The sequence below is a fragment of the Aythya fuligula genome, chromosome 2 (genome assembly GCF_009819795.1).
Source record: "Aythya fuligula isolate bAytFul2 chromosome 2, bAytFul2.pri, whole genome shotgun sequence".
NCBI lineage: Eukaryota > Metazoa > Chordata > Aves > Anseriformes > Anatidae > Aythya > Aythya fuligula.
Window position 1 is genome coordinate 146,325,990 of NC_045560.1, and position 27,550 is coordinate 146,353,539.

The window sequence follows — 27,550 nt, forward strand, 5'->3', positions numbered from 1 at the left end:
TGAAGGAAAACAGAACATTATCAAACGTCTGCACTTAGGTCAATCTCAAATATTTCATGCATGGAATTCAGAAAGAAAATCTCTGCCAATTTAAGATTCAAATCCAACATCCTTGTAATACATGTAATTGGAAATGGTGTTAAAAGCCTGTAATGTCAACAAAATCCAGCTTTTTCAAACTAGGGAGCCCAAAACTCAAGCTATAAAAACAAAAAGAGCACCAAATATTTCTCAACAGTCTTGGACCTACAGTTTCTAAGCTTGTGGATTTAGAAAGTGTAATTTTCTCAAATACTAACCTGAAAATACTCATGGATGCATATGCAGCTACTTCAACATATGCTTCATCAATAAAAACAGTCTTGAAGCAGGAGTACGGATAGCGGCAGGTAAGAATCTCCTCGTAAAATTCAAATACCTCATGAAGGTATGATGTGGTATGTTTGAGCAATGGGAGTAGTTGTGGTAAGCAAAAGTGAGTCACCTACAAAGGAAAAAATTTGGTATGGGATTGATGAATATGTTCATAATGAACTTGATATTTATGTAACAAAAAAATACAGCTGCCACAAATCAGACAACAGTATTTTCAAGCTGTGATAATTGATGTGATGACTGATTTTTTTTTGTTTTTAAACAGCTATTATCTGTCACAAATGAGCATTTCCCACCAGTAAAATTTAACAGAATGCCACGACTGACGACAAAAATCTAATGTTTGCCTTTGGATCAAATAAAGCATAACTATTTCCGAATATTTTCCTATTATGCTTTCAAAAGGGGAGTCTTTATGCCAGCCTGGTAACTTACCAAGTCCATCCCTACCCAATCTGAAACTACAGCTGTAAATTTCAGTCACTGGACTTCAGCATTATGGCAATGATCTGGTACGAATGAAAACCTTGTGTCCAACTCAGTTCAGAAGACTATTTAACTGTGTAGAATTAATTTTCATCTACTGTCAACAGGATGGATTTAAACCTATTTTGAGATGTATGTTGTTATCAACGTCAACTAAATCAGCCCCATGAATTCAGGAATAAGTGGAATTATTCATTCAAAGGCTTTACTTTGGAAAAATTTAAATACAGGCATTGCTAGACAAGTTTTACTATGTAACTGTATGAACAGAGACAGTATCTAGACATACCTGTATTTGATCAATATGCACAGGTATCAACATAAAAATAGTAACTAGCTCTTTACAAAACAAGGAGACCTCACTGAAGACAATTACCTCATGCATGTATGGATCAACAAGTATTTCAAAAGGTCCTATGGCCAAGGAGATGTTAGAAGCTGCAGTTGGAATAGCCAGCATGTAATGAAAAGTCTTCTTTCTCATATCGTGGGTATATACAGTTTCCACCAAATCTCCGTTTGAAACAGCCACCATTGCAGCATCCACAGTATACTCAAGTTTCCAGGTACACAGCTCAGAATATGAATCCACACAAGGAAACCAAAACCTAGGGAAATCAGGATGGGGGAAAAATGGTTAACAATTATGTTTCTATTGCACAGATAATGTTTCTCTCAGGTTCCAAACTACATCCTCAAACACTGTGAATGCTGACATACTCCCACTACATGGCAGTATTACTAACTTTACAGAGCACTGCAAATTTCCTTGCCACTACCTCCTGCTGAGCTATAATGACTAGAAATCCTAATTACTACTAATCATTAGATGCCTTTTCACACTGGTGAACTCCCTTCAAGAACAAATTAAGTTTTTGAACGTTCAACATTACAAGAACTCAGGGAAACTCTATTTTCTACGCTTTGAGATTAAATAGGAAATATAGTCTAGCATTCTGTGTTCTTACCTTGTAGAATTTTGATAACCACACGAAAAGACATGAGCACCTCTTTCTGCCATGCTGCCCTCCATGTTAGGTACCACAAAATGAAGACCTCCTTTTGGCTGGTCCAGAGAAAAATTTATATGCACCTTTAGGACTTTTAACTCTGTAGCACCAAGACAGAAATGAGATTAAATATATAACTTTCATGAAAGTTACTTTAGAATAATGATTCAGTTTTAGACTATTGGTCTTTCGAGATGATGTGTTTACTTCATTCTCATGGGCGTACAGGTTCACTTTACAGAGCACAAAAGACAACCTTACAAAACTGAGACCTCTTAGGCTTAGCTTACACAATTTGAATTTATGAGAATTTGTATTACTTGATAAAAACAGCAATTGGAGTTACACTTAATCTCCCTATTCCTGGATAATGAAGAATCTTTATACACTTATTACACCCTTAGCATGATCTCATTTGTACCTTGCTGAAATAATTCTTTACAAAAACTGCACGTAACAGGCACATTCTTAAAAGACATGTTATTGCCATTTGCAGTTTCTTAAAACTTCTCAGTATTGTTAAAGCTTTTCCTGTAACTGAAGTGTCCTTGCTTTATTTTAGTTCCACAGAAATCTTACCTATGAATAGATTGGCAAGAAAAGAAATTCAAGCATATGGTGAAATTTAGCCAACAAGTCTCACCATATTTTGACATTCAAGCTTGGGAAAGAAAAAATAAACCTGTTTGAATATTTTTCCCTTCTAGGCTTGCAAGTGACACAACAGGAACTTAAACATAAACTAAAGTAACAAAAGTGTCTTTCCTGGTAAGATATAACTGACAACACTGCACGATGCAGCTTCGTGACAGTTGATTTTTCCTCCATATTCCCACAAATCAACAGGAGAAATAGATAAAAACCACAACAGAAAATGAATACAAAAAACTAATTGGAGAGTGACTTATTAGAACAGTTGTTCCCGTATTCCAGGTTATAAAGTTGATTCCTTGTCACTATGGAATCAATCTTAAAAGAACCATTCTTGAAAGTGAGATGGGAAAAAGTAATACAGCTTTATAAACAACATGTAAGCAGACAGATCCTTGTAAATTATTTTCTTTGCTGACTCGTGTATATTGTAAGCAGCTTTAAATGGTTATAATTTAGCACCCAATTTACTCCATTATACCCACATCCCGATGTATACTTTTGAGCTCATGACCACCCCAGTTTGTTTGTAAAGGGTGTTGCAACTATTTCTCCATACTACCAAGAAGCATGAAGGTATTTTTCAGCCTTCAGATGGAAAGATGTATGAGGAAAAAGAAAACAGTAATCACCATCTCATAAAATAATGTAATGCTATTTCTATTTATTTAAATCTACTATCCTTCTATGGAAACTCATAGCTAACAGTTCTGTGGCATCTTAAAGTTCAGCTTTCGCTGTATGGTCTCTTTACTTTACCGTCAACATGTTTCCACAACTCCGAGGGAACCTTAATGCAGAGTTCGCCGTTTCCAGCATCTGGGTCCACAGCACTGACTGCGGCAGCATAGGCATTGGAAAAATAGTTGAGGTTCCTCCTGTCAGAAATAGCCATTTAATTCTTAAAGTATACGCTGAGCTACAGAAAACCCCACAACTTTTAAAGTGATATGATTTCTATACGCAATTTCACGGTGCATGTTTAACTAAGTATTTTGTTCTGTTTTTAAAGGAGAAGGGGGTAAAAGGAAAAGCACCTTTTAGCCCCCAGAAACAATTTTTAAGAAGTTACAGTCATTCATTTATTTAGGATGCAGACACAAACTTCTGTAGTCAGGATGCAGCTCGTTAAGTGACTATTCGCTCTTAAATGACTGCACATCTCATTCCAAAGTAATACCATTACCTATGTTGTGACTTCGAACTGTTTTCTATTGAAATGAGCAGGAAAATGCATGTGTCCACTGCTGCAGCTGATAAAAACAGAATGCTATCTTATTATTATTCAGTATTATTACATTCAGATACTGGAAGATTCACCATCAAGCTCAGAAATAACCTCGCTTTTTTATCTTTATGCAAGCGCTTTCATAGTTTTTCAGAATGGATTTTTAAACTCCATAAAACATGGGCATGACATCTATCTTAACTCCAATCCTCTAGTAAACAGTTCTTCAAAAATTTGATTTCTACCCCAGGAGAAAGTGTTTCAGTTACTCATCACCTTTCCTTTCAGAAGAATCCTGAGCATTTAGCTGTGTACCACAGGAGAAAACAGCAACTGCGAGGGCAGAGCTACAATCAAGTGTAACGCTATCTGCGGCACTGCTGCACCACAATGGAGTGAATTAACTTGTGGCTGTGGGCTCCATCCTTCCATGGAATCTGAAGTCCACGCAGAGCAGACATGATCTCATTTCAGGATTTTACTTTCTTTCATCTAACCACTCTCTGTTCACCACCCACAGAGAGAACAGCGTTCAACCCAAATTATGTTACCTTACTTGGAAGAATAAGGGGTAATTAACTAAGCCAGGATCATCCTGCAAGGCTAGGTAAGTCAAATGCCATGCTTATATTCCCAGCCTTCCCCATCTGAAAAATGTAGCTAAGTACTGAAATATATTGAGAACATATTTTCATGCAATTCTTGATCTTTGGCAATCATAGCGCACACATTCCCTGGCACCACTACCAGGACTGGGAATGTCAGGAACACTAAACTTGTCTACTTTGCTTGGAAGCTGCTGAAAATAGGACATTAATAGTAAATGGGAGCATGCTAACAGAGAAACACCCAAATCCCAAGTTTTAATACATAGCCATGATTTCTTTTTTCATAGCTGAAGTGCACCTAAAGATAGGGTATAAGACAATGTAACACCAACAAGTTCTAAAAACACAAGGTTGAACTTGCTGTAGCTTTGAGTATGGTTCTAGAACAATTCAAACCAGATGAAACTCAAGCTGACGCTCTGTCTCCCCATCTTTGCCACTCATTCCTGTTCCCCCCCTCATTAAGGATACTACAGTTCATCTGACCCTGAAGTGATGCAACTCGAAGTGCTAAACGGGGAAAAAAAAAGTCATTTTTGGCAGTCCACTTTGGGTTGGTCTAGCTCCCTGATTTGATATACTGAGGGCTCAGAGGAGTCCTCATGCTGAGGCACAGGAGACTGGCAGGGACATCAGAACCACCCCAAGCGATGCGGCTTTAAGCTGACTTTTAACAGCATCCTAGGAAGGCAAACAATTATCATTGGAAAAAAAGTCTTTAAAAACACTGTATGACTGAAAACTATCTTAGCAATTAAAAAGAACTAGCAACAGAAAACATCAGTAACATTTCTGTTAGATTCTCCAGTCTCAAAGTTTTTCATTTCAATGTAAACTGGTTCTACGGGACTCCTTTTCTAATATATCTGTAAGAATTTTTTCCAAGTTTAAGTCTTGTGATGAACTTGTGGTTATATTTTAAACATCAATGGGTTCATAGACAGGAAAAGGTTATGATTTTATGACACAAAAGGTAGACTCCACAGGGCTTAACATTTAATGGGAAATGGTCTACTCTGATATTTCTATTTTCGTGAAGTGTTCCAGTTCAAAGGGGTGATTCATTGTAAAAGGAATCCATTAAAGACTCAGTACCACGAATTAATCTTTTCATAGGTAAAACTATTCTCAACAAACCGCATGTGGCCATTTTAACAAAAACAGAGCACAAGCCAAAAGTTACAGTCCAAGAAATAAACGTAAGTTTTCCTAGTTGTAAGCACAGATCAACAATGAAAAACTAATATGCATTCATGTTTTTTCCTGGTAGAGACGCATTTTATTATCAGAATTGACACAAAAGCCTGTTAGTTACAGCCCAAGTGCATGCTAGTTGACTGACTGGAAAGGAGTGATCTTGTAGAGATTTTTTTTTTAAAGCTACTCATCGATTCCAAATACCTCCACATTAATGTTTTATAGCATCCCTCCTACTAGTGGCAGCAACGCTATGTAACGTTATGCTGCACAAATGTACAGCTTACCATGGTTTCCTTATATTGACAGAGTCAAGAGAGCGAAAATTTACAAGGGAAAGAGGGAAGAAGAGGACAAGAGATGTGTCACACTACAGCAACAGCCCTAAGAAGAGACCCATGCAGACATGCTCTAACACTGTTTGCAGGCTGGAAGCAGTCTCTGCAAGATTTCCAACTCCTCCTTAAATGTATGAGCTAAACGGGATTCTCTGCCACCTTGTGTACACAAGGAAAAACTATACCAAGTGTTTTATACCCATCCAGACTCTGTTCAGTCAGGCCGGAACTGACCATCTTAAGCTCATCCATCTATAACAACATCAAAAGCTGTGATGTCCTGACGACTCGGGAAGAAATTACAAGATTGAAGACTGACACATAACACTTAAAAGGCTTTCAGATGTTACCTGAATGATGTTTTGGGACCCATGGACAAACTAGCAATGGCATCAAAGCTGAAAATATACTTAATGTACTCATTGAAGTTTTCTAACATTTTCTACAAAATTTACTAACTTCTAATTATCTTTTTAATAAGTTTTTGTTACCCAGCAGAAGTGACAACATAAAAGATTAAAAAAAATGTCCCACCTTCTACTACACCAACACTATACAGTGACAGAAAGCATGTCAATAACTTTTGCAGAAGGAGATAACAGAGTATAACAATATACCTTAAACTGAAAAAAAAAGTTGGATTCCAGATCTAGAACACAAAACTGATCTGACAGAAAATGTCACACAAAAACAGCAGAGAATTTCTTCATAATGAGTCAGAAACAATTTCAGCTGGCTTTAACTGTATTTCATAGATAAAGCTCTCTTTAATCTTGACTTTCTCAACCCTCTTAAAGTTCTTGCATGCCTAAATTTGTACACCATAAACAACAAACATTTAACCACTTCACTTGACCTTCACCTCGTATCAGTGAGCATAACATCTCAAGTCACAGATGCTGGAGCAAGTCTTCCCATAGAAATAATTACAGTGGCTTAAAATACAGAATTTTTCATTTTTAATTGAATTCTGTTGCTAATTAGGGGAGCAAGACTTCTTCAAAATACTTTATCTTTGACAATTAAGGTAAGAACATTAAAGTAAGAACTTCTTCTACATAGTTTATATTTTTCTTCTAGAAATCAGCATCTAACAAACCAAAAGCATCATTAAAAACTAGAAAGTATTTGGACATAAAACCTTAACAGTTAAACTAATTTTTATTTGCTACACATCACAGGAAAGTAAAGTTTTAAATCTACTGATTTTAAATGAACAGGTTGCCAAGATGCATACTAGCTGTTTGTGAAGAACATTTGGTGACCTCTGTCTTTCAAATCTATGAATAACACTGGAGTTATTTAATAGAGTCTTTCTGCAAGTTCTTATGGCAATGTAAAAACCTGCACCAGTGAAAACCACGGGCTGCTCTCACCCTTTGTGAGTGTTTCACTTTGCATGCCTTGTCCTAGTATGTCATTCAGGATTCACTGGTTATCGCCCCCAGCCCCTTACTTAACAAAATGGAGTGCTTCAAATGAAAGTCCTTTAATGCTTCTGCAAACTTCACCCAACTGAGCCAATCAAAAAAGTGAAAACACGAACGTAAGTTTCAATAAAGACTTAATTAACTTTGTGAACACATTTAGCCATTATGTTCTCTTACTGAATAACAAAAGAATCAGATTTTTATCAGTTTCTTCCCATACAATTTCCTCAAAACAAGTGGAAAACTATGTTTTTAAATTTGCTCTTCAATATCAGATAGTGAGAAAATTTGAAACTTCTTTCAAATTTTCAAGTTATAATTCTGATAACATTTTAGGACTTAGACCCTAATCTATGATACTAATAAAGAATGTTTGACCGAGGTTATTTTAAACTTTTGATGTCTACCTTCTAGCTGTTCAGAACAATTAGAATCTTCCCTGCTTTGCCTGATGAAGATTTTAAATTTCTGACTTAATAATACAACCAGCAACAACAAAATCAAGTCACAAAACTGACAAGAGCTACTTAATAGACTCAAGTGCTTCAGCATCAGGACAAAATTTCAGAACTGAGATCTAGTTCAGTGTCTTATGTAAGTCAACATTATATTAGCAAACTGAATTTCTGAAACTCTTGCATATACAATGAATAAAGGAATAGTGTCAGATGTAAGCAGTTCTAGTCCAAAGATGGGTAACTTGGTATAAAACTTGGTTTGATTTTCAGGTGATCTGTGCAGAGCCAGAAGCTGGACTTGATAATCCTCGTGGGTCCCTTCCAACTCAAGATATTTTACAGTTCTACGAGAAAATAGCACTTGAACCCCAAGAACTTAAGAACAGAAGTTCTCCTAGTACTCTAGTTTTCAGAAGATTTAAAAATCAGGCTTAACCTGAAAAATAAGACGGGATGAGAAACATCTCAAAGGCTCTAGTCATTAAGGCAATGAGTAGACAACCCTCTTATAGATACATAAGTTTAGATACATATATAGATACATAAGTATAGCTACATAGTTTGAGAACATCACTGTTTGCAAAAATCCAAGCAGCAGAACTGTAGGTTAGCTAGCTCAGATCTGTCTTCATCAGACATGTGAGTTAATGAAGGTGGTATCACCTCTGAAGCTGCTCACTGAGCTTTCTCTATCTTCTTGGCCAGCAGATCTCTCAGAGCAATCACTCTGGGGACACCACGGTACACAAGAAATGTCTGATGGATAGTAATAAGCTTCTTAATTTAGTAATCCAGTAATTAACCTGATACGGTTGCATGATTTGCCTTATTCATATTGTTTGTTTGAAAGCAATAAACTAACGCTATGCAAAATTACTTGGAGATATTTAGTAACATCAGAAACAATGTTTAGAAAAACTCGTTAGGGAATTGGGAAATATTTCCATGAACTTTGATCCCATATTCACTGGTTTAAAGATGGGAAAGACCATCCAAATCTGACATTGCACATGATAATTTTTTCCTGCAAAAATTGTGATTTTTTATCAGAATATAGTAGCTTTTGACTAAAGAATATTATACTGCCACAACCTAACCAACTGTGCTGAAGTTAGAAAAAAAAAAAGACAGTCCTATCACACGCAACTCTCGTATGAATGTTCTCACACCACTGTAAAACATTCTCTACAAGAGTATGAACAGATGTTATTGGCACAATAATGTCACCATTTTCTCTTTAAATAAATAAGCACATAAGATGTCCATAGATGAAGCTTATATCTGAAATCTATCAAAGATAAAAACATTTCAGCCAAAGATATTCTCTTGCCATGGGGAAAAAAAAAAAAAAGACAATTTCATAAAGCACCGAGAGACTACTAGTGGATTCCTACCACTTCTTTCCCATAAAGTACTTAAAAAAAAATTTTAAAAATCTGATACTTGACAAAACCATACAAAGAAACATTAGAGAAAGAAATTCTAAAGAATAACTTAAGAGTCAAAATTATAGTCAAAAAACTTCCCCCAAAATAAGTCACACTAACAGAAGTTTTGATAGAAACTTATGTTGTTATCAGGAAATCACCAGGTAAAACTAGCCAGTATAAAATAGGTCATGCTTCACAACAAGAGAAAACACTCCATCTGCAAAGTTTTAAATACATCACTTACTGCTTTGACTCATGGTGACAAACCTCCAGCGTTGGATCGTTATAGATGAAAGCTGCTTCTAAGTCATTGACTCTTACTCTGTAAATGCGGCACTGTTTACTGTTTAGTTTGATTCTATTCAGGTTTGCAACCGTGGGAAATATTGTCAGTTCCACATAACCCTATGAAAACATAAATCAAAACCTTCTATAAAGACTTTATCAGTTCACAATGTAAAGATATTAAAAACCTAATGCGTTTTCAGAGAAAAATCGCAGGTAAAAGCTAATGCTATATTTAAAAATGAAATTGTCTTTCACTTGTAGATGTCTAAAAATATTTTTTCATATAATTTAACAGGTGAATTTCCCCAGTTGTGAAATAATTAAAAAAAAATAGAACTTCAAAATACTTACTTTACGGGAAATTATTTGCCTCTACTGCCTAGATTTCAAGTTACTACCATCCTTTTTTTCCATCACCATGTTTTAGGTTTTGGCATCTAAGTATGAGACAACAACTCTTAAAACCTAGGCAGAATTTATGTAGTCATACGCCTAAATTCACAAAAAGCCTCAGCAACTCAAGACCCTTCCTCACAGAAGTTAAAGTATTCACTATTACAAGGCATCCAATCTTAGGCACCTCTAGGAATGACAGACTTACAAAAAGCACCAGTTGAGAAAGCGTAAAACATAAAGAAGCCGAAGAACATTATCAGCTTATGTGTGCAGTTGTTCTCTCTAAAATCATGAAGAAAATCCAGACTTTCCATTTCTACTTCTGTATTTTATTAAAAACAATACTTACTACAACAGATTTTCTCTGAAAATTTATGTTGTTGATACAAACTACCTGGTGAGTCGTGCTGGAAGAAAAAAAAAAAAAGTAAATAAGTAAGGTTTTGCATAATTACAAGTATTTTAAATAATCTTTCAACCCATTTATAAAAACAGGAGATCTTATGGTATATATGCATGTATAGATACATTCTATTCCACGTAGAGCATATACTTGTAAAAGGAGAATTAACGATGGCCTAGGTCTCTCACATAAGTGGTCCAAAACAAATAATGAATATAAGTAACACGCAAAGTCAGAAGAATTACAATAAAATCAAAGTGTAGTGTAAGAACGAACATTACTAATAACAGAAGAAGATAACAGCACGGCTTTTGAACATCACATAGCAGTATGCAAAAATATGGTATTACTAATGGTTTGGAATCAAGTTCTAACACTTCAGTGATGCTCAGCAGTGGAAGTGGCATGCAGCCGTAACATTTGCGATCAGAGATGTGTGGAACATCTATCTGGGAAGCTGCTTCTCATACATAATTCATATAAGTGGGTACTATACATTAAAAAAAAAAAAAAGCGTGCATTTTTACTATTAGTATAAAAGATAATATTTTAAATAAAGGTAATATATTAATCAAGATAGTATTTTAAACAAGTCAAATGCATTTACTTAAGTTGTGAATTGTGTTTTGAATTGTGTTTTAGAACCACTGGTAAATAAAACTGATTTTACAAATGAGAGATAAAATAGTAATTCCAACTTTTTTTAAAACTTGGGAAGTTATTGCTAATTTTTTTTCTGTACTAGATGGTATCTTCACAGGACTTCAGAGTACTGACTCACGATATAACCTTGTAACGCAACTTTTACGCCATGTCACACATTAGATGAACATACTCAAGTACTCTATGTATTAAAAAACGACTTGGCTTCCACTAACAAAGCTTAATAAAAAAATCCTACAAGAAAATGAGACAAGCCAGCATCCAATGATGGATTCAAATTGCCTACATACACATTAAAGTGTATACACTAACATCAGTAATTCTATTTAAAAATACGTTCCTGTTGCAGATTTAATAACTTCATGATTCCTTTATAAAATACAGGCAAAGATCCTCTGAAATCTGCAACCAATTTCTTTACAGCTAGGTTGCAAACCAAATAACAACAGTGTAAACATAGTAATTTGCTTGGCACAGATGTTTGCTTTTATTTATAAATGTACGTGTGTTCGTATATGGAAAAGGCCTGCAAGACTATTACAGCTTGACACAGCAGGAAGAATGAAATTTGACGGCATGATCTGTAGTACTGATGCTGCGTGGAAGGATCTCTAAGCTCTGAAGAGCAGAAGTTCAGTATGTCTGTATGGTGAGACCGGGGGCTTACAGATTCTTTGGCTACAAGATCACGCAGTAGGACATAACCCCACAATACGCGTTTTCTGAGAGCAAGCTACGCTGTAAGCCAGAGCTCCAACCTTTTCAGGTGGACAAGCACCCTGAGGACTGCTTCAAAACGCACGCTGATCTCAAGTACAACAATTTTTTAAAACCGGATACTTATAATTTATACGGTCTCGGGCTCTCGAATCCTTTGTCTCCTTTCTTCCTATTCATCCTGAAGAGCAGCACCAGACGCACACTGCTGTCAGACCACCAGCAGCACCATCCCCGCTCGATGGGCCCTTCGTCTCGTCGCCTCCCGCCGCTCCTCAGGGCTCATCTCCGCAGCGGATCGGCGCCTCCGGAGTCGAGCATCTTCGGCCGGCCCCCGCAGCGCGGTTACCCCCCGAGCGGCATCCAGCCTGCCCGCAGAGCCTCCCGCAGGCGGCACACGCACCCCTCGCACACCAGTACCGCTCCGGGGGCGCCGCTTGCTTGCTTCCCACGAGAAGGACGGAGCTGAGCCGGGACCCGGGGACCTTTCTGTGGAGAGAACACGGCCGAGGGGGGGCTGCAAGCCGAGAGGGAGCCGAGGGGCTGCAGGCGGAGCCCCCTCAGCAGCGCCGCCGCCGCGCCCCGCCGCTCCCCGCCTCAGCAGCCGCCGCCATTTTGTCGGCAGCCTTTAACCCCCGCCGGTTGAAAGGTCACGGCCGGCTCCCTCCGCGAGCGCAAAAGCGGCTCGTTTTCCCGAAGCGGCGCCGCCGCGCCTGCAGGAAACGGACATTATTGAAGGAGAAAAATAATAAAAATGAAGAGAACAAAAGCCGAGAAATAACCCCAGAGGGGTAAGGGGGGGTCGCGGCATGGCCTAAAGCGCATGCGCACTGCCCCTCACCCCTCAGCAGCCCCGAGGCTGAGGCGAGCGCATGCGCAGCGGCTCGCCCTGCCCCGCAAGATGGCGGCGCCCGTTCGTAGCTTTCCCGCCCTGCTGCCCACCACAGGGCTCGTCACGCTGCAGTCATCACCTCAGCAAGAATGGGGCTTGTTTTTGGCTCCGACTCGCAGCGTGGGGTGTGCTGCAACAGAAATTGAGCCTTTAGCTGTTGTCTGGCTCCTCTCTTGTAAATCCACAGCCAGGTGATGCTGGCTGGGAGCTTTGTGAGGCAGCGCTGTGGGGCAGTAAGGTGCCAGCTGCCACTGCCAAACCTCCCCGGGGTCACAGCTCCAGCCGCACAAAAACAGCAGCATCACCCTCCAAACACTCTGGCTGCTTGCTAAAACCTCCCCCTATTTGTGCTTTCACTAGGGAAATTCCAACGCTTGACAGAAATCTAAATCTACTTGAAATGCACAAAGTATAGCTGCACTTAATTTATTTAAGGTGAACTTAAGTTAAACCAGACTCAGTGGTATACCCAACAAACACTAACAGGAAGATAATAAAGCACTGCAGTCCTTGCTTTTGAATCAAAACAAACAAACAAACCAGTTTAAGATAATAACAATGCTGCTGAAAACTTGCAGACTTGCCACAGAGCAAAAAAAAAAGATTTCCTGGCACTGTCTTCCTTCATGCTCCAGTTGGTACTGTGGAGGGCTTTTAGTTAGAATTATTTGGACACACCATGAAACTTCTCCATAACCTACATTTGTTCTATTGTAAGCAAGTTTTGCATCATTTATTTTATGTTGAAGTAAGCTCTTATATCAAAGAAGCTATTTTATTTAGGTTATTCTTTTCACCTTTCTTTAGTAGGAGTTCTTGAAATTCAGAAAGCATCAACTCATTGTGAATCTCACATGGAAAACCAATTTATATAAAACTGAATCATTACCCTAAGTATTATGATACAGCACTACTCATGTAATACCTCTAATCTTATAAATTTCACAGACAAGATCAATTGTAAATATATACTGTTGTATCACAGATTATGAACCTACTAATTGTCTTGTGTGTTTCAACTAAACAACTTAAGTGATGCAACTGAAGTTATTTCAAAAGCTTTCAAGTTCATATTTCTGTTCAACTCTGAGAAGGAATCTTCTGGTGCTGTTAACAGAAAGTACCACATCATTGAAACCAAATAGTGAACAAGGCAATTCTTCCAGGAAGCAAGCCCAGCTGAGTCTCTGTGCAGCTGGGCCAACAGCACACACGTACACTACAGAAATGCGAAACACAGGGAATCAATCAAGTAGTTTTTTTATTCAGCTTTTTTGTTTTTTTTATCTGTAACAAAATCCCAAGAATGCAAAATCCATGTTAGCATTTATACTTTTTAGCTTCTTTCCCCCTCCACTGCTCACCATACATTTAGTAAGCTATATATTCCAAGAATTTTTTTATACCTTACATCTGATTTTGATGCAGAAAATTTTTTGTGTGAAAAAAAACACCACAATAGTTAAAAATATTTGAAAAATATTTAATACTAAACTGGTTCACTGACTAATGCAAACTTTTTTTTTTTTTTTTTTTTTTTTTAATAATCAAGAAACTTCAATTTCAGGCACTCTATTTTATGGCAAATATCATAGCAGATTTCTGTTTCATCGTTCCAAACAAAGGAATATTCAAAACATTATGTTTTCAAGGCACAATTGTTATGTGCAGTTACTTTCCCTATCAAAATTTTAAAAAGTTCTATTACAAAGATTTACAAGTTCTTTTTAAAGCAAAGGTAGTATTCTGTAAAAAAATAATTTTAGATCAGCTACATTCCAACAGCAGTTTATAGAAACTTCACAAAACAATTCTCTTACATCTTCAAACTTGATTTTACAAACCTGATTGTTATGCGGTATTTTCTTTGTAATATTTAAAAGGCAATTTTGCCAAGTGTTAAAATGTCAAGGGTTTGTGCCAATCTTATTCACAAAGGTATGACTACAAAAGAACAAGTTTCCAAAAGAATGACCAGCGTAGCCTCAGTCAGGAATAATTCATTCCTGAGCTTGTCAAGGCACGTAGTACACAAAATGTCAACACAGCAACAAAATCTGCATGTTTAAGAACGCTCAGTAATGGACAAAAGATTAAGCATTCTGTTTTGCTGTTGAAATCTATGTGATAAAATTCAATTAATTCAATTATTATTAATAAGGTTTCAATTTTTAATGATAGTCTTTGGTTTATGGATAGACATATGAAGTACACTCAAAAAGTAGCTCCTGCCATAACTATAACGTAAAGGAAAAAGAAGGTGGGAGAAGTAAAGTAGGAATGGGCTGCAGACACTATGCTTTAGGAGAGGCAAGTTCCTTCACATTCTACATAGCTGTGCAGAAAACAGAACTTTTTACAGAAACTCAGCTGCTTCAACTCAAGAATGCCACATAACATTTGCTGACAACTCCTTCCCCCGAAGGCAGGATGAAACAGCGTTGTTACTCCACTCAGAAGTCTCAGTTTTTAAAACAGTGTTTGTTATGAGATGGGTCTTCTGGAATTATAAACTTTAACACCATTCTGCATTGAGGAGCGAGCGTATTTTGTCAGAAGCGCACCAACTGTCTGCTTCTCTGAACATAAGTCTCTACAAAGGAAATAAAGCAGATGGTATTGATATTAGAGGTGTTCTCACACACAATGATTCAATGAAATGCTTGTAAATATAGGAACAAGCTGGACTAGGGTATTGAAGAAAAAAAAAAGCACAGGAGTAACTGTCACAATGCTTATCTAAAGTTTAGAACTGTGAAATTTAATCAGCAGGAAGAAACACGATTTACTTGAGAAACAAGGAATTGGATTTGGTAGTTCTTTTTTTTTTGTTTATTACTGCTGTTCTCTAGAAGGCTTGCAATCTAGCAAAACAGTTTTTGAACTAGTTATTAAAGTCAGACTAAATTTAGAGATCCTCCTAAAGAATTAACACAGTTAAATCTGGTTTATCATCTACGTCTGCTCACGTGTATCCTGACTGGGCCTTCTAGATAGTATTGTAGTTGATGACAAAAGAGCAAAGGATGCAGTATACAAAGCTCTCCTGCTCTGTAGATCTTCACTTGTAAATATGGAGACTAACTATAAATTTCAGGATACTTATCCTTTAAGTTAATTTTGTCTCAATCAAGTCGGTCAGAATTATCTCCTGTTTAAATTTGGTAAGATTAAAAAGTTAAAATCCAACAAATATAGCTACCAGTTCCCAGGAGAGGGAATTTTATTCATATAAAACTTGTAGTAGTTTAAAACAAAACAAAGTACTTAAGGTAGTCATAGCTGATAAGAAATCAGCCATGCAAAAAGGGAAGAATATTAACACTATTTATATCGTAATAATTCTACCTCACTTTTTTTTAGTGCAATCGGATTTTAATGAATCCTTACTGTATATAAGGGGTTATATCCTCTTCTGTCCACTTTTCCCGTACGCTGAATAAGCTGTTGAATCTTTCCTGATTATCTTCAGGTAAGTCTTCTACTTTTAGCAAGAAGATGGTCTCTGGTCTTGAGGTTTTATCCACAAGAGCCAAGCCCTGTAGATCAGCACCAGAGAGAAAGTGTTAATTAAATCAAAACAATTTAATTTATTTGTTTTAGCAACAATCCATAACAAGTTGCCCTCTGCATCTCTAAAGTCTTCTAGAACTGCACTGACAGCAGCAATGTGAAAAAATACCATAATGGTGCTGTTTTATTGGCAATATTTCTCATTTCCCTTATGACAAGAAGGGCAAGGAAATCCATCTAATTCTGACACCTCCCCACCTCCTTTCAGCAAAAGGTTTTCCTAGTGCTTGCCACCGTAGAGGCCATCACTAGAGTCTAGTCTGCAACAGGTTCTGCTTTAGTTACATTTACCAGTAGTAACTGCACAGCTGCAACTTCTCTTCAAATAGCGAAACATGTTAGACTTACAGAAGCCTGAATCACCGTGATTCCACACTATTGACACTCACAGAGGATGTCAGAAGTAATACTGACAAGCTGGCAGAAATAATACAACCAGTCCCTGTCAATTGATAAAATCTAGATGTGACACTTGGCTGTGCCTACTCATGGAAGACTCCACCCTTATGTTTTTACCTTAAGCTGATCAAGCCTTGTTGTCATCCCCTCAGGGACACTTTGTTGCCAGACTTCTTGAAACTCGGCCAGATTGAATTTAACTGCATTTTGCAAAAGCATTTGTGCTATGGCTCTGCATATTTTATCTTCACGCATTTCAAAATAAACCTCCCCTGCTGAGAAACAAAAGACACAGTATGGTGGGTTCTTGCTTTTTGATAACAGAACAGAGAACAGCCTCAAATATCCATTCTGTTCTACAGTCTTCTACAAACCAGCTATTCTGTTTTTATTTTTCTGGGGGAGTAACCTGACTCTGTATTACTTCAGAAAAATGATTGTTGTCTTCCCATTATTGAGAACAAATTATGCAGATCACTGTGTGTGTGTGCAGCACTGTCTGGCTGCTGCATTCATTCATATCACTCACTGTATTTATGACCTCCCCCCACCATCATCATCTTTCCCTTCTCCACAGGGACACTTTCTCCTACAGTTTTCATTCCTACTGGCTTGTATTAGTGTTTGCTGCCAGTACTTGAACAATTAAACAAAACTTATTTCCTTAATCATCTTTATATTATGGTATGACAAAGGGAATGAAGAGAATCTATTTTAATTTTATTGGCTAAAATTCTCTGAACATCAGGCATGAACACTATGTTCCACCTTTTCAGTCATCTGCACTCCCTGTAATTCAAAACTATTCTTTGTGCAACGTGCCTTAATATACTAAAAAAAAAAAAAAAAAGGAATCTGTATCACTACAACTGCTCCCCTGTGTACTTCAGTTCAGTCAAAGGTGAGATGAAAACAGCTACAGGGAAGAATTTAGGTGAAGACACTGAACTGTTACGTATGTGAGACAAGCAGTGGAGATGTAGGCAGTACAATCAATGGATCTTGCTGTGCAGTTCAGGGGACTAAGTCTAAGTGTCTGCTTCAGGCAAGCCAAATTCACATTCTATGGACTGTTCACAACAGCACAACCAATTGCTTAAAACACAGGACATCCAAGACCTCCTAGTGGAATATAAATTGGTTTATAAATATAAAATGGAATATAAATTCTCAATGGAATCTTTAGACAGAATATAAGAGAAATTCCACCTAAATTTTGCAAGCAATCTGTTTTCAGTCACGAAAAGTATTGCTTGTAGACACCTAATATATCTCTTTAGGTACCTCTGTTAGTTCCTAAGTTTTCTCTAGTGTCTCATACAGTTCAACAGTCCATTTTCCTATGATATTTCTCTTAACAATTTTACTGTTTTTATTTTTTTTTTTTTGGTTCACTGTTCGCCTTCTCCTTTTACTGGCACTGTAGCAAATTAATATTTGGGCCATCCTCGCAAAATCTTCAGTTACTAAAGAGTAACTATTTTATTTTTAAAATTAAAACACACGCGATTTCTTAACCTTACCATCATCAGTGTATTTCCTTCCATAGCTTAAAAGGATATGTTCTATCATCTCTCTGCATGGAAAAAAAAAAAAAAGCTTTAAAACTTGCATTTGCCTTTGTATGTTACCATTTCCTATTCATATCAAAACCAATACAGTTTCAAAAATATCTGTGAACACACTTTGAACTGTTCTTCTGAGTTTGCCTAACCAGTTTCATTAGGACATAGTAAGAACAGTTACCAAGAAGTTGTGAACAATTACAGTAAAAAACAAGGAGAATGGAGGATGGGACATTATAACCTAACTGCAGATGTAACACCAAAAGCTTTTTTTTTTTTTTTTGCAAGCCAAATAAACATAAGAACACTCCCTACTGTAAACCTGAGATTTGGTTTAAATGGTAACCCTAAATTATTTCATGACTTTTGATGTCAGCCTAAAAGTCAGCTCTTACGAACTGAATTTAGTATTACACTAGAAATACAACATCACAAAAACATATTTAAAAGAAACAAGGAGACAGATCATGGTTGCGGCTTACTTCAATCAGCAAACTAACTAGACAATGGGTTTGGAACTAATCTATGCCTCCAAAAATGCTAACAGTAACGTTTTCCTGGGTAGATACAGCAGAGAACTATTAATGCCCTTATGTATTTTAGAGCCAAAGAAAGTTTATCATTAACACCCTGGTAACTGGAAACCAGAGTTATAAACATGTAATTCTAATAAATAATTAATAGTGATTTCAGTAATAATGATTATACACAATTTTAAGGACTAAAAGTAATTGCTTACGTGGGCTCCAGAGGTCCAAGCTCCTCAAGACATGTACGTAAAGGAACCTTACTTAAAGACCAGGATTCGGAGTCTATCAGCTGAGTCACATGATTCAAGAGTTTCATCTCATAGTCAAATTCTAAAACTCTCCAAAAGCCTTCCAAATAGAAAAAAAAAAAAAAAAAAAAAAAAGAGAGAGAGAGAAGGAAACATTAACACCTTAGCTCTGTTTCCCTGATGATACTTTACAGGAGGCAGGATGTTTAGGTCACACCTTTACAAACTACAGAGCATTCCGACCTTTTCAGGATCAGTCTAAGAGGAAGAACAGAAAAGTAAGATTAAATGTAAAGGAGCAGTAAAAAGAACTCATTTTTTGTAGCTGTTTGTATAGATTAACTGCCACAGATACAACAACACCAATCCCACCCTGAAATGGATCAGAGCTGGAAAAAATAATTATTCAGGCTCAGAATTGTATGAACAGAACTGACTGCGCTGGTTCTTTGAAGCGTCAGCTCGGGTCCAACCAAGAGCACAGAAAACCAGAGGAGACAAAGCACAGACCTGGTACAACAGCGCTGTGCGGTAATAATGACAAAGTTATCCATGAGATTGTCCTCAACTTCCTAATGGGACGCTATAGAGAAGACAGAGCAGAAGGCTTCCAAGCAGTGCTCAGGGGTGAGACTGAATGCAACAAGCACGAGTTTTGATAACAGAAATCCTAGCTGGGTACTAGGAAAAAAAATTCACCTTGCAGACAGTCAAAGCCCAGAACAGCTTGGAGTGAGAGATTGTGTCATCTCTGTCCTTGGAAATGCTCAAAACTCAAACAGATGAGTTCCTGAGCAACCTGCTGCAAGTTGTCCGTGTTCCAAACTGGGGGTTTGGACCTTAAAATTCCAAAGCTCAGTTCCACCCCATACCATGACCCACTGACTCTAGGACTGTTCTCACCTGGCATAGAGGTGAAGGTTTGGACTTGGCCAAGTACAGGACGAGTAAGAGCTGTCCCAAAGTAAGTCACCTGCTCCTCCACCCTTGCCTTACACAGCAGGGAGATTTCTGAAATTAGCCATGTTTGGGAGGAAGAAAGGACTGTCAAAGGGCTGAGTATACCTAGGGAACAACTATTTTTGCCTCTAGATGTACAGAAAGCTGTACACATTCATCCATGAAGGGGGCAACCACCCAAAAGATATTCATGCTAGGGGTGGGAAACTGATCACAGTGCCTGTAGAATCAAAGTAGGAACTACACTCGTATCCTGGTTTCAGCTGGGACAGAGTTTATTTTCTTGCTGGTATGGAGCTGTGTTTTGGATATAGGATAAGAACAATGCTGATAACACACCACTGTTTCAGTTGTTGCAGAGCAGCACTCCCCAGCTCCTTGTGCTGCCCTGCCAGCAAGGGGCTGGGGGTGCCCCAGGAGCTGGAGGGGACACAGCCAGGACAGCTGGCCCCAAATGCCCAAAGGGACATCCCACACCACCTGATGTCACACTCAGCAGTAAAGCTGGGGGCAGTGGGTCTGGGGGCTGCCAGTACTTTCAGACTGGATGGTCATTGGTCAGTGGGTGGTGAGCAGCTGCACTGTGCAACCTGCTTTGTGTACTCTGCAGCCCTTTTGTTTCTGTTCAGAGGTCCTTATCTCAAGCCACAAGTTTCACTTCTTCATTCCCCCCACTTACTTCCCCTACTCCACTGCTGGGCCGAGTTATCAAACAGCTGTGCGGTGCTTGGTTGCCTGCTGGATTAAACACCGAGGAAGAGCCAGACTGGTTGATGCCTGCCCGCTTTTACCTTTTTAATCACTTTCACAGCAGCAGAGGGTATAGGAAATATGGAAGCAGATTTTAGGACCTTGAACTAACTTGCAGAAAAACAAGGATATGGAATGAAAAGATCTATCTTATTAGAGAAAGAAGATATTTTTGGGGAAAAAGCAGGGTTATTTCCTCATAAGTAAAGAATATTGTTTAGAGACAAATACCTTCAATTTTACAGGCATCTAAAACCTCCAACTGGTGCATTATTTCTTCTTCACTTGCTTGAACCACGCTTAACAAATCTTCTGTTGTATACTGCAACAAGGAAAAAAAGGATAGAACAGGTTATCCTTACTCCATCTTTGGATAAATGCATTATACAAAATAATAAAAGACTGGGTAAAAAAAAAATAAATCAATTTTCCAAAACTGCATTTTCTAAGGCTTACCACTCTCTGACACTTTTCCTGTCACTTCCAACAGTTCCTCAATGAGTTACTCAATATAAAAAACAGCCTAACTACAGGGAAGCCTTTGTGCCACGTGTAAGTATTCCCAGGATGTCAAACTAGCTTAAGTAGGTATCAGAAGTAAAGCAACACAGCAAGAATGAAAATGGAATGTGTTCTGTCTTCATTAAATCACATTTTAATCTGTGATATTCAAACAAGTTTAGAGACTCAAAATCTCTCGTCACCTTTGGAGGTCAGAACTCAGTACCTCCACTGGGGAGAAGCCCCCAGTGTGACCTCAGGAGTTGTGTGTTGTGTTTTGATGTCTGCCAGCCAATTAGCAGATGTAGCACAGAAGCAGCCGCAGCACACGCAGCTTCTTGGAAACCAGTTACTTGGTGAAATGGGAGAGCACTCTGGATACCGGTAAAGATTTACGAGATGTGGGAGGAACAGAAGGTATTGTGAGGAGTAAAGTAAAGGGAAAGAACACCAGGCATAAGCCCATAGGAAACAGGGCTTAATTATTGCCTTTATTCACCTGACAGTCTTTTTTATTTTTTACTTTTATTAATATTATAATTTTATTAATTATAGCCTAAGAACATTTCCTATCAGAAAAACAAAATTTGGAATTTGTACTTGCTACCGGAACACACATAAAACAAACCAACACTAAGTTTGGCACATACCCTGTACGTTAGGAAAGAATTTAATACAGAAGGGTCTCCTCTTCTTGCTATGCCATTCCTATTAGACAGCATGTTGAAGCACCATTAAGCTATGCAGCACTGAACTTACATCAGTACTGCAGCAAGGGATTACTCTGTTAAGCAGTACTTAAATAAATACTGACAGCACTTCAGGGCAAATATATCCCCAGATCAGTATGGGTGTTTGAGTTCAAAACTGCCATTCAGTTAACACCCTGCACAGTTCTTTGGTTCTGGTCCACTTAGGCCAGGCTAGCGCTCTACCAGTCGTTATCTCAGCCTTTTTAAGAAATCACTGCTCTCAGCTAGGATGCTTTTATCAGCTGCATCACTCTTGCAAAAAAAGGGACTAGGTTAGGATCACGGCCATTACAGCCATTTCCAGATAAGGTTAGGGCACACATTAAATACATTAACTCAGACACATGCAACCATTTGAGTACGGCTTGCTACTTCACTGTAAAATCCAGGCTTTTGATTTGGTGCATCCTGAGCAAGCTGTGTATTAGCTTGTTTCTAAGTTTTCATGTAGTTTGCTAAATCACATCACCGTGTGCCAGGCTTCCTTACAGTACCTCCTTACAATGCTACCAGTTCCTTGGCTCCACAACCAGTGGCTCCACAGTTCTCCATGTATGACACAGTACAAACAACTGAAAGCCATAAGAAGTTCACATTAAACCACTAAAACTGAACAATTTGTTTTCAGACAAATTAAAGGTGGCTTATTTGTTGCCAACAGATGGAAAACACTAAGTGTAAGCAAACACCAGAATGGAAATCTTTACTAGATGATTCTTTGGGATTCCAGTCAGAAGCAGTCCCATACAGAACTTTGACTCATTTACAGCTCCATCAACGGCATAGATGAAATTTTTCTACATTTATCTGATACATCCAGTTACTCTCCAGTAAGCTGATATATGAAAAATTCTCCTTCAGAACAAATGCAGATCAGTTTTCAAACTGAGCACTAGTGTTCAGAAAGACAGTGATGTGTTTTTATGGTATTCATTTAATATTACCAATACACATTGTTGCATATAACGTCTTTTTGTGTTGCTAGCCTTTGTCTAGAAATTACAAATATTGATAATTTAATCATTTTCCCTTCTGACATCCCTTCCTAGAACAGAGTTGGTGGGGAAATGAAAGGTCAAGAAGGCAATGCTGGAGGAGCAATTCTGTAACTGCTCAGGAATTAGTCCACAAATCAAGAGAAGCACCATTTCTAAAGGAGAAAAGTAACACTTGTGTTTGTACATTCAAGCACAAACAGATGGTTTATTAACATCAGCTTCAGTCAACCCTCAGTGTAAAATGCATCGAAGCTACCATCTGTTTGTGTGCATGCACACAGTGGTGTGGGTATCTCCATTAGTTCGATCTTAAATTGGATTTCCTGGAAACATAAAAGAGGAGCAAGAAAAAAATTTAGTTGTTTTCCTTTTTTTTTTTAGCATCAGTCTCATTCTCTGCCTTTTAACATCTTTGTTATTTTCTGCTACTCCCTGTTGCTTCTTGTCATCATAAACTACTGACTGGCCAATGACTTGTGTGTGACATCCTGGACCTCATACTTAGGTCAGACAAGGCATGTCACACATGAAGCCCCAGAGAAGGAAAAGCTATATATTACACCTCAGCAGCCCTATAAGTCTCTCTGAGTTTTGAGAAGGTTCAGAAGAATGTATTCAAGAAACTCTCCACATAACAAGGGAAATTGCCAGTCTCTTCCAGTGTCCTTCCTTTTCCTCTTCTTACTGAAAAGCTGATAGCTTACCTGCGAGTCAGTGGAAGTGCTAATAATTACCAACTTGTAGGCTTAAAAACTTAACTCAAAGCAGCACTGTGAAACATCAAAGCTGTTTTTCTAGTTAACAATGTTTCTTTACTTTTATTTGCCCATGACTGACTTCAAGAAAGTGACTTACATGTGACACTGTTGAAGTCTGATCTTTCCCACTATCTGGTCCTTCATATGGATCTTCCATCAGAAGCTTCCTCAGCTTCTTCAGTTTAGGCCGACATCTCCGCAACTCCCAGTAGTTATTGGAGAAGCCAGCAATCTACAGGAAAACACAGGGACATTTTAATGTACCACTTGGATTCAAAGGAGCTCACCCAAACATTATCATCAAAACGTTTTAATCTAGTCGCTGAGAAAAAGAATCTACTAACAAGTGAATGAAACATCACCATAATATTTTCCTTTAGAAAATTACCACCAGAAGCAAAGAATAGAAGTCCACAGTTGTATGATAAAAAATATTTGTAGTGCATATGACAAATGGACCAGCTCATCTCTGCATGTAAATGATAGGCTGTCATAATGGGATATATTCGTGCACAATCCTTGTCAATATTTCCCCTTAATGCTAAGTTAAATTACTGCCGTAAAACCCCTCCTGTTTCCATCTTCCCTTATTCTTCCCATTTTGGGATCTACTTCCTTTTTTTTTTTTTTTTTATTATTATCTTAATGACTCATCCTATCATTAAGCTCAAGTAAAACAGACATTAATGAGACAGGAGGCTGCACTTTCATACAACTAACAGAACACCTCTATTTCTTACTCTGATTCAACACCCAGATGTAAAGTACCCAGCAACAAGCTCGGGTGTAATTGATTCAACAACACTATCTAATAAATCTTTACCTTCAGAGTAATCTGAATGCTTTATCAGATTATTTATTTATTTGGTAAAGAGCTCACCATTAAAAATACAACAGCAAAAGACTTTGAAATAACACTGACTTCACAGAAGAAATGGTGATGTTTTGATTATTACATTCACCCAAGGACAAGCAGGATTACTCTTCAGTGATGTCATTATGTCTATTAAAGCAAGTAATGAACTAGTAACAATGTTTTCCTAACTATTTTTTTGGCAGAATTTTATTAACTACACTTTAGAGAATTCATTGTTCTCTGCTCCTCTAAACTCAGAACTCCAAAATCATCCACTCCACCAAATCTTTCCAGATGCTAGTTGAAAAAGAGTAACCTTTGAATATATTTCTGTACTTAAAAAATAATATTCAAGCGTGACACGGTATAATTTGCCTTTTGGGGAAAGCATTCATAAGAATCAGTTTACAAACAGCCTATTTTAAGAAGAGCTGCTAACACTAAGAAATCAGATATTCTTTGAAAACTTTTAATTATTCTTTGAAAAATTTTAATAACTTTTAAATATCTATCACAAGTAATTACTATACACTCAAAATACACCGAAGTTTGACCTTCTTAGAAACAATAATTATCATATATTATAGATAAAATTTGGTTGCCTAAACAAGGGCCCTAGAGCCAATTTGGACACCTGAAGGTATAGCATGCCCCCTGTGTATAAAGCGTGTTTTTGAAGACATTCTCCTGAGACTGGTGGATATACAAAGAACGTACAGGAGATCCATGTCATTCTGGAATGGCAGCTCGTAGCTAGACCACAAAGCATCTAAAGAGGCATTGCAAGTCTATGTTTAGGTAACTGAATCCCACCCAGGGTTTCACATAAGCCTCCTGTATAAAATACAAAAAAATATGGAGAATATGGGTTTAGAGAATTAAAGAAAAAAACAACAACAACAACAAAAAAACAACAACAAACAAACCAGAAAGCCATACTTGTGAATGAATAACACTGCCAGATGCTTCATCTGCATTCAGCTCTTCTGGAATTTTACAACCAGGAATAAACAGCAGCATATTTGAGGTATCTGCTATTTTCATGTCGTAAGTTTTATCTTTGCTGCACAACACTGCTTGTTCATCTTTTTCACCACGGATTACCAGGCTGAAAAAAAAAAGCACAAAAATAAAGATGTATTTTTACCTCTATTTCTGGATGAACACCTATTAAACACGTGATTTTTTTTCTTTATATTTAAACATTGGTAAAGACATTATAAACTACAGTTCTATTTGGTAGCAGCAGTCACAGTGTACCAAAATGTAAAGTTATAATTGTCAATTTATCTAAAATATCTTAACACTGTCATTACCTCTCCTTTTTTGAGTTTTCCCACTCTGAAAGACAGGTATTCAACGCTTTTATGCAGACCACAGCCTAACCTCCTCACCTGCCTATTCACACAAATCCCCCAAATCACTGAGTTAGCAATGCTTAATGCCTGAACCAGCTCACTAACCTCGGAAAACAGATTATAGCTTGAGCTGCTCCTTATTGAGGACAGAAATTAGCCCATTGTGAAACAAGAAGCAATCAGAAATTGTTTGTATCCTTCAGATATCCCTCAGACAAACATACATATTTTCTTGCAACTGATTCCAAGCAGGAAACACACAAGAAAAATAATAGTAAAAAAAATAATTAAAAAAATAATTTTAAAAAAAGACTTCTATAAAATTTCCAGATAAAGAATCAAGGCAAATCCCTTTCTTCAGCTCATACTTGACTACAATGAGATTCTTAGTGAGGGCATGATAATACCAAAGCAGGACCACAATTCAGTGTAGTCTGGGGGAGCTAAGCGCTCACTTTCAAGTTAAGTGAATTGCTAATTTTGATTCCCAAAGCTTGGATGTGTGACCAGAGCCCAGCGATGCCCCGAGTGGTCCCCCAACCGCAGGCACACCCCAGCCATCTTCCACCCAGCACCAACAGCCTCACTGACGGGCATCTCTGAGGACCTTTTTCTTTAGGGGGAGCTCTAACGTTGCATCACCTAAAACATTTTTTATTGTATCGTTAGTACTGCAGTTGATAGATGAAGAAATTTTAAAACTGGCTCAAAAACTTGATTCGCTGGTGTTGGTGCCGAGGTTGAGGCTGTCACAAAACCACCCCAGCATGCGCCAAAACTTCCCTCGCTGGCCTGGTTGTGGGGCTGGTAGCTGCTCTGTCACCTCAAGCTCCAGCAGGAGGACCTGGGAAGTCAGCAGGACTCTTTTAAGGATTTCCAAATTTCTAGCCGTCTGCCAGGAATCCCTTCCCTGTTCCAGATAAAATCTCAGCAGCGTTTCTTCCCTAAAACCTACTTTTTTCTACGCGGAAAGAAAACAAAAGAAGCAAGCACTCCCCAACAACAACAACAACAACAACAAAAAAAAAAAAAAAAAAAAAAAAAAAAGCAAATGCTGCCTAAATTTTCTGTCATTAACTCAGCCACCCTGACCGCACCGGGGGCCCAACTTAGCTCACCTCCCCCCCTTCCCTCCCATCCCCCCAACCCCACTCGCCTCAGGGGGATGCGGTACCTGGCTCCGGCCTCCAGCTGGGCGCAGAGGCCGGGCTCCAGCTGCAGCAGGCAGCACTCCCCGGGGCCGGCTGTCCCCGGCCCGAAGCTGAGGCACTGCGCGGCCGGCAGCAGCTCTGCGGGGCTCAGCTTGGCGCTGCGCAGCGTGGCCTCCACCTCCGCCCGGCTCCGCATGGCGCCGGCTGCGCCCGCCCGCACTCGTTCTCTCGCAGCGGCGGGAGGCGGGAAGCAGCCGGCGCCCTGAGCCCGCTGGGTGGTTGATGCTGTGGTTGTCGTTGAGGCGCGTCCGGAGCGATCGGTGGGGCGGGCGGGTCTGAAGGGAAGTCACTCAACCCACCCAATAACTGAGTGGTTGAGGTAAAATCTCTCTCTCTGTGCCTATAAAATGTCATAAAAATGCATAAAATGTCCTATTTTGGCACAGTGTCAGAGGGAATGCTCGATCCTGCCCCATGGCTTGCTGTCACCCACTCGTGCTCCTTCCCGCATGCTGTGGGGTCTGGAAGTTTGCTGAGGGCAAGCACCCAGTTCTCCCGTGGCCAAGTTGTCCCTCAGGGAA

The 27,550-nt window shown here is 38.5% G+C and overlaps 2 protein-coding genes across 3 annotated transcripts in view; both read right to left on the reverse strand.

Annotated features, from left to right (window-relative positions):
- TAF2 (TATA-box binding protein associated factor 2) overlaps positions 1-12,269 on the reverse strand; it is a 55,566-nt gene extending 43,297 nt beyond the window's left edge. For both annotated transcript variants that reach the window (XM_032181053.1, XM_032181052.1), the window contains exons 1-7: positions 11,806-12,269; positions 10,245-10,299; positions 9,456-9,616; positions 3,282-3,400; positions 1,830-1,971; positions 1,238-1,469; positions 300-484 (exon numbers count right to left, since the gene is read on the reverse strand). In XM_032181053.1, coding sequence (XP_032036944.1) covers positions 300-484; positions 1,238-1,469; positions 1,830-1,971; positions 3,282-3,400; positions 9,456-9,616; positions 10,245-10,299; positions 11,806-11,858 — 947 coding nt within the window. In that variant the 5' untranslated portion in view covers positions 11,859-12,269. The remainder of the gene's footprint in view (positions 1-299; positions 485-1,237; positions 1,470-1,829; positions 1,972-3,281; positions 3,401-9,455; positions 9,617-10,244; positions 10,300-11,805) is intronic.
- A 2,458-nt stretch (positions 12,270-14,727) lies between these two features.
- Positions 14,728-27,187, reverse strand: DSCC1 (DNA replication and sister chromatid cohesion 1). The gene is made up of 9 exons (XM_032183050.1): positions 26,993-27,187; positions 25,400-25,568; positions 23,702-23,836; positions 20,827-20,917; positions 18,847-18,985; positions 18,066-18,118; positions 16,660-16,817; positions 15,961-16,109; positions 14,728-15,163 (listed from the first exon to the last, which is right to left on the reverse strand). Exons 1-9 carry the CDS (start codon positions 27,163-27,165, stop codon positions 15,055-15,057), a joined length of 1,176 nt encoding a protein of 391 aa, XP_032038941.1. The 5' UTR covers positions 27,166-27,187; the 3' UTR covers positions 14,728-15,054.
- Positions 27,188-27,550: the final 363 nt, after the last annotated feature.

Excerpts from the sequence above, each read along its gene's own strand:
- DSCC1 (XM_032183050.1), bottom strand. The coding sequence starts at position 27,165 with ATGCGGAGCCGGGCGGAGGTGGAGGCCACGCTGCGCAGCGCCAAGCTG. Across the intron at positions 18,986-20,826 it reads AGATGCCTGTAAAATTGAAG|GCTTTTGGAGAGTTTTAGAA; the intron begins GTATTTGTCTCT and ends TCTATTTGGAAG. Across the intron at positions 15,164-15,960 it reads GATATAACCCCTTATATACA|AGACTTATGTTCAGAGAAGC; the intron begins GTAAGGATTCAT and ends TTTCCTTTGTAG.